The 7,641-nt window shown below is 32.6% G+C and overlaps 1 protein-coding gene across 1 annotated transcript; it reads right to left on the bottom strand.

Moving 5' to 3' along the window:
• Window positions 1–1,883: 1,883 nt before the first annotated feature.
• Window positions 1,884–5,590, bottom strand: LOC127085801 (E3 ubiquitin-protein ligase DIS1). The gene is made up of 4 exons (XM_051026353.1): window positions 5,338–5,590; window positions 3,524–3,757; window positions 2,826–3,212; window positions 1,884–2,412 (listed from the first exon to the last, which is right to left on the bottom strand). The coding sequence occupies exons 2-4, from the start codon at window positions 3,728–3,730 to the stop codon at window positions 2,092–2,094; spliced, it is 915 nt and encodes a 304-aa protein (XP_050882310.1). The 5' UTR covers window positions 3,731–3,757; window positions 5,338–5,590; the 3' UTR covers window positions 1,884–2,091.
• Between the last annotated feature and the right edge of the window lie 2,051 nt (window positions 5,591–7,641).

Below are 7,641 nucleotides of genomic sequence, written 5' to 3'. Positions count from 1 at the left end.
CATAATCTTTCAAAGAAAATTCCACTTCATCATGTTCTTCATAGCCATCTTTAGTTCCAACAATTCTTGCTTTTGTTCCTGATTTGTGAGCCTTAGTTTTTCAACCTCCATTTTTGCTTCCTCGTTTTCTCCATTTTTGCTTCCTCGTTTTCTTTTGTTAACTTTTCCAGCCAGCATTTTTGCTTCATGATAAATTGACCCTTCTCATCTCCAACTTCTTCATATAACCAATAAAAAAAACCACACACAATTTGATTAAAGCCTTACGTAGATTAAAAAACTAAACAACAATGTCATACGAAGAAGATTTATCATAAAAACTTACCTTAAACTGTGGACAAACTCCAAAATTATTTTTCATAATTACTAATTGTTGTTATTCTGTGAAGAACATCAATCTCTGTACAACGATAACAAGGTTCCCATCGTAAATTCGAACTTGTGTAAACGATCGAATCAAAACTTCCAAAACTCTTTGTTTTACTTAAGGATGAACAACGCCCAAAAACTTATACTTACAAAACTCGCGTTTTTCAACTAGCCATGGCAATGACAATCGATGAATTTTGAGACCTAATTCAATTTAGGGTTCGTTTCTAAGTAAAAACGCAAAGAAGACTCAATAAAGACGAAGAAGATGATGAAGAATTGTCATCTCAGATGCCACACGTACAATATTAGACACCCTTTCTAAAAATTAGATGAAAATGACTGATATGACACTGTTTGAATAGATAAAAAATAAAATTGAACTTTTTAGAAGAAAATGGACCAAAATAAACCCCAAGAATAACTAAAGATCCAAAAAGAGTATTTAGCATATTATTTATACAACTTCATTGATTATGTAGAGTATTGTTAATATATGAAACTAAGTTGATAATTCCTATCATTTCAAGGAGCAAATTATTAGGTTTTTACTATAGATTTAGAGCCTGTTTGAAATGCATCTTAAAAACTCTTTTTTAGTTTTTGAAAATTAAAAATTTTAAAACTTGTTTGAATATAATATTTTATAAAAGTGTTTTTAAAAACTCTTTTCTATTTTTCAGTTTTTAAAAGCAAAAAAGTGAAACAGTTTAGTTGTGTTTTGCTTTTTACTTTTTAGTTTTTAGTATTATAAAACTTGAAGAAAAAACATAAAAATTTATAATTTTCATTAATAGCATTAATGTAATTTTAATAATTTTTATATTTTAAAAATAAAATAGAAAAACGTATTTGAAAGAGTCTGTTATTTCTTTTATTTATACTCTTTTTATGTATAAGTAACCTTTTCAAATATGTTTATTTATTTTACTTAATTTTTTTTGTGTTTCTTAATTATTTTCACTATATAACTTTTTTTCTATTAAATGTGGAATCCCATTTTTTACTTGTTTTTTTCTAATTATTATTACAAACAAGTGTTATGTGATTTGTAAAATTAAAAATTGATTTAACCAAATTATTTATATTCGATCAAATATCAATTAATTTTTTTAAGTTTATAATATTTTATACAATAAAATAGATTTTAAAAGTAAATGATCAAATATGCATTTTTATTCTCTTCTTAAAATACTATTAAATGATTAGATTATCAAACGAGTTTTTTCATTTTCATATTTTCAAAACAGTTTTTAAAAATTAGTTTATCAAACAAATTTTTTTTGTTAATTTTCTTCTTAAAAATAGTTTTTTAAAATAGATTTGAAAAACAAATTTTAAGAACTAAAATTGAAAAGTGTTTCAAACAGGCCCTTAATGTTTGAATATTTAGGACACTCTTCCATAGCAACACAAGCAAATAATCAGATAAAACCATATCCCAAGTTCCAATTGGTAGCATGAAGTGTGAGTGAAGTAATTGTTCCATAGATTCAGAAAAAAAGAGGAGAATATTGAACACACACACTAAGGTTCTACATCTATATTAAAAAATATATCATAATGTCACACTACACCTTTCTATCCATGTATTGGATGATAAAGTAAGCAAAGAGATGTTGCCTTCTAAATTACAAAACACAATACATGACCACAAGATTCATACTACTACAAAACTATTCTGTTTAATATGATTACTACATGAACCAAGCAAAGGTACAATCATTGTTCTTTCCAAATCCTTCCGGTTACTCGAAGTTTCAATTCCTTCCTGTCACCGCCAGAGAAGAAGAGAGCCATGTTCCTCTGAATGATCAGACCGTCAAAACTGTCGCGAACCTTGCGATGACTATCCCGAATTGTTCTAGGCACCCCTTGCCATGTCATCTTCCTTCCGTTTCCGCCTACCTCGAGACTGTAGGTATAGTTCTTTGCGTCATTATCATCGCCCATAAAACGTAAAAATGCTATGTAGACCGGAGCCATTCCCAGTTGAAAAGCTTCGAAATGTAGACAGAAATACTGACCGAAGCAACTAAAAACCTAGAAACAAAGGTGAGCCCCAGAAATCAGCTAACTAGCATACAAAGACAAGGTTATAAGTTATAGAGCACTTTAGAGATATCAAAACTCGACTTTGAAATGTTCTCTACAACTAAAATATGATAACTTTTGTTGTTTAAGCTAGCACAAAAAGGCGAAAAAATTACAAGGGAGACTAGTTTACTTCAACTATTTTATTCTGATAAACTGATCTGAAGCACTGACACATGCACAACATTAACACGGCGACACATGTAATTTTTTTAGAGCATAACCACTTGTGTCAATGTTGTGTCAAACACTTACATGTGTCTGAGACCGGACATGCCTTCAACATAAAGTGTCAGCAACACCAAATAAGTTAATTTATAGTGAATGAAATGCAGGTAGAACAAAATTAAGCAAAACAATACCGTTAACATCCAAGTGGCATTTTCAACTTCTTGTGGATTTGATTTGACGTAGCGATGATTAAAAGTGCAACCACTGTGCATATCCACTTTGTGATCATCTTTGAGGTGTGCCACCAAGAACCTTATATCACCCACGACAGCACATTCCGAACCAGCATATGGACAGTTATAAGGTCTAAATGCACACTGAGACTCATGTTTTAGCTTGCTGTAATAAGGGTATATGCCTATGCACCCAAAACCTTGATATTTACAAGGAAGTTCTAAAGAAGCAGCCACCTTCTCCAATGCCAGACACCTAATATTTCCAAGCTCGTGCCGACATGTAGGACACCGGTCATGGACTCTTGGTTTGCACCCAGAGCATAAAGTGTGACCATTCGAGCACTGCAATAAAGATCATCAATATGTTAGTCTATTGATTATTTGGAACGGAGAGACCCAAGACTCTCGAGTTTCTTGGAAATTCATTGTTGTAATTTATCATCAATAAAAGTCAGATATTACTATTCAATCATTCCGTTTGGTACCAGTTTCTATCATAACAAAGCAAAAACTGTTAACATTCATTTCGAATTGAAATAAACCTTACCAATCATCTCAGTATATATCAGTGACATGACATGTCAGAAAATTACAATTGAACTATAACTAGTTCATTGACAAATTACAACGAACTATCAAAATAGAAAAACAACCTGGTGTATTGGAGGGTACATAGCATTCAAGCACACAGGGCACTCTAAAAGCTCACGAACACTGCTCGAAACAGTTCCATTAGGTTTAACAACAGTCTGTATAGGATCATTTATGAGTTCAGGAATTTCTGTTGAATCTTCAGTTTGAGGAGGATCAACCCCTGATCTGCTCCGTATATCATCAAAGAATGGATTACTAGATGCCATACTTGCACGCCCAAACACCAGGAATCCCTTCGTGAATGAAAAGGAAGGGATTGCATTAGCATTACAATCAATCAGGAAAAAAATTCGATAAAAATCATATTTCACATTACAATATTAGTCTTCCGAGCCAAATTTGGTTTTGGAGCAGATTTAACAGTTTAACAAGTTGTAATCTATAATTGTCATCGGACAAAAGTTACGCAAGCAACAACAACCAAGCCTTATCCTACTAAGTGAGGTCAGTTACATGGATCAAACTACGCCATAATGTCATGTGAAATAACAAAAGTTGCGCAAGCAAACAAAAGAAATCCTCATCGTTCAAATAACATTCATTCGGTTCATTTCCACGGTCCATTTTTATAGCACTATCTATGGCCAAAACAATTATCAACTAGCTATGCTTATTCCTCAAAATGTAACCACCCTAAACACAAGAAATAAAGTAGTGTTTTGCCATTATAAGATAACCCTTTTTCAAATACTAATTAATGCTCTACCTAACATAAGATGATTCACATTTTCAACACTGAAAAAGACAACAATCTTTATTTCAAACAAGTCACGAGTCATGATCGTAACAATTATTGTGTTAGCCTTCCCTAATGAGAGCAGGTAGCCTAAACAAACTACCTCTAAGGAATCAAAACCACACAATCTCTTTAATCAGACAAATGAATGAAGGACAAGACACCCAACAACCCCAAACTAATAAGACAAGAAAGTAATGTAAAACCAATATTTCAAAAACCAAACCAAAGATAGAACAGATAAGACCTCCGAATCATGAGGTTCAAAAGCAAAAGGACAAAAGATATAAACTGATTCACCAATACGGTTCAACTAACTGAGCCAAAACCAAAATCAAACCGACCGACGAACTAGCTTGTTCCCGGTTACCACTTGTAGCGGTCTGTTCAGTTCAACCCGGTTTCTAAAGCATCAAGTAAGACATTGTCAAAATTCTCATACAACTTGACAAGTCCCACAACCACGACCAAACCAACCAACAAAACTAGCTTGTTCCCGGTTCAACTGTTGAACCGGCCGATTCCTTTCAAACCATCCGTTCAACCCGGTTTTTAAAACATTGAGTAAAACATTGTCAAAATTCTCATACAACTTGGGAAAACACCCGGCTTGGAAATGTTGTATGGCTACTCATACAAAACCCCCACACAAATCATGCCAAAAACACTTTTTTAAACATCAAGTACAAAATAAAGTATAACCACATGAACAAGACCAATGTACAAACCACATTTACATGATAATCCAAAACACCCATTCTTCACATTTGACAAATTTGCATGCCCTTTTAGTTATGAAGCAGAACAAGCACTATTCTATACATTCAAAAACCCTAACCTTAAAATCATCAAACAGATCTGCCAACAACATTCAGAAACCAAACACAAACCCAAAAAGGAAATTAAAAAAAAAACTGGTCACAAAAAAAAATACAAATAAAAATTGAAACTTTAAACACCCCATCAATGAAAACTTTTATGAGGGAGTAAAAAACTCAAAACCCAGAAACAAAAAACAACTAAAACATTGAAATAAACCAGAGAAAGAGTTGAAGGGAAAGAAGAGACAAAAAAAACCTGTAATGTAATGATGGTACGATGAAAAGTGGATTTGAGAGAGAATGAAGGTGATGAAATGATGAGAATTTTGGGTGGGTGAGTGAGGGCGTGTAATGTGAGATAGATATGATGATGATTATTACTGTTGTTAACAATAAATAAGAGAGTTGAGACAATCACTGAGTGCGCGTCTGCGAGTGGAAACAAGAATTCAAACAAGAGTGAGAGTACCAAAGAAGAGAGAGATAGAGAGAGATTTTTCTCGAGAAAATACAAATGAGAAAGGGTTCCAAAAGTAGGGTCCATGCTCATATTTTAATTTATAAATATATTTAATTTGATTTGACTTTTTAAAAAAAAAATAGACAAATTAATTGAACCTTTTTTATCAAAGATTTATTTTTTTATATAAAAGAAAATTATTTATTTATTTATTAAATAATCAATTTATATAATCTATTATAAAGTTTAGATACATTGATTATTTAATAAAATTAAAAAACATTTTTTTCTTATAAATAGAACTAGAGAAAAAGGGAGTATTTATAACTTTAATTTCAAACTAACGAACTTTCCTTCATAATTTTAAATCTATCCATGTTTTAAATTAAAAAGAATGAAAATCCTACAAAGCACTTTAAAAATCTATTGGGTGTGTATAAATGATAGATGAGACTTAAAAGCTATTGGTATTAGCATATAAGGTTAAAGGTGTTAAATATTTAATTTTTTGTGTCAATTATAGTATGCATTCGACAAGAGTCGAGTAGAGTCTGTATTATCTGTATTTGATAGAAAGTCAAATACAGTTAGTCGAAGTATATTTGTCGAAGGAGTTAACCTCGACAGAGTCAGACTTAGCATTTATTTTATTTTGTCGGTTAGTTAGAGATTACTTGGTGTACAAGTAATCTCATATATAAATAGAGATGAACTATATTTCATTAGTAAGAAGTTTTGTAGTAGCATTGTGTACTTTTAGAAATCACATTTGTGATTAACAAACATTGTAACAAACACTTAGAGTGCAGTTTCTACCTCCAAGCCTTTGGAACTCCTTCACATTGACTTGTTTGGACCTGTTAAGACAACTTCAGTCAATGGAAAGAAGCATGGACTGGTCATTGTTGATGATTATAGTCGTTGGACATGGGTAAAATTTCTAAAGCACAAGAATGAGTCACACTCTGTATTCAATAGTTTCTGTTCAAAAGTGCAAAACGAACTTGACTCTAAAATCATCAGAGTCAGAAGTGATCATGGTGGCAAATTCGAAAATAAGTTTTTTGAGGAGCTTTTTAATTCAAATGGAATAGCCCATGATTTCTCCTGTCCTAGAACTCCACAACAAAATAAGGTTGTAGAAAGGAAGAATAAGACCCTCCAAGAAATGGCCAGAACCATGATCAATGAAACAAATGGGGCTAAGCACTTTTGGGCTGAAGCAGTAAATACAGCGTGTTATATTCAAAATAGAATCTCTGTAAGACCTATTCTGGAGAAGACTCCTTATGAACTGTGTAATGGAAGAAAACGCAACATTTCTTATTTTCATCTCTTTGGATGCTCTAGCTTTATCCTTAACACTAAAGAACATCTGAACAAGTTTGATTTAAAATCACAAAAAGGTATTATGTTAGGATACTCAGAGCGCTCTAAGGGCTACAGAGTATACAATACAGAAACTAAAATTATGGAAGAATCAATACATGTCAGATTTGATGATAAGCTTGACTCTGAAAAGTCAAAGCTAGTTGAAAAACTTGCAGATCTAGAGATAACACTTGTAGGTTCTAAAGAAAAGACTAAAGAATCTGAGGAAACTGAAAGGAAAAACCCAGAAACAACTAAAATCTCAACTGTATAGAAAAGATCAAGAAATCGTCCAACCGTCTATGAAGAATTGATTCTGGGAAACAAGGATGAACCTGTCAGAACAATGTCAACATTCAAAGTATCCAAGGAAACCCCTTTGGGATTAGTGTCTCTGATAGAGCCTACATCCTGTGACGAGGTACTTCAAGATAATGATTGGGTCCTGGAAATGGAAGAAGAACTTGATCAATTTGCAAAGAACGACGTCTGTGATCTAGTACCAAAGCCAAAAGGAACCCACGTCATTGGAACAAAATGGGTGTTCAAAAACAAACTAAATCAAAAAGGAGAAGTAGTCAGGAACAAGGCACGACTGGTAGCACAAGGTTATAGTCAACAAGAAGGGATCGACTACAACGAAACCTTTGATCCAGTCGCCAGGTTAGAATCTATTCGCTTGCTTGTATCATTTGTTGTAAATCATTCCATCAAACTATATTAGATGGA

This window comes from Lathyrus oleraceus, chromosome 5, assembly GCF_024323335.1.
Source record: "Lathyrus oleraceus cultivar Zhongwan6 chromosome 5, CAAS_Psat_ZW6_1.0, whole genome shotgun sequence".
In the NCBI taxonomy this organism is placed as follows: domain Eukaryota; kingdom Viridiplantae; phylum Streptophyta; class Magnoliopsida; order Fabales; family Fabaceae; genus Lathyrus; species Lathyrus oleraceus.
This window is presented reverse-complemented; position numbering and strand designations above follow the sequence as displayed.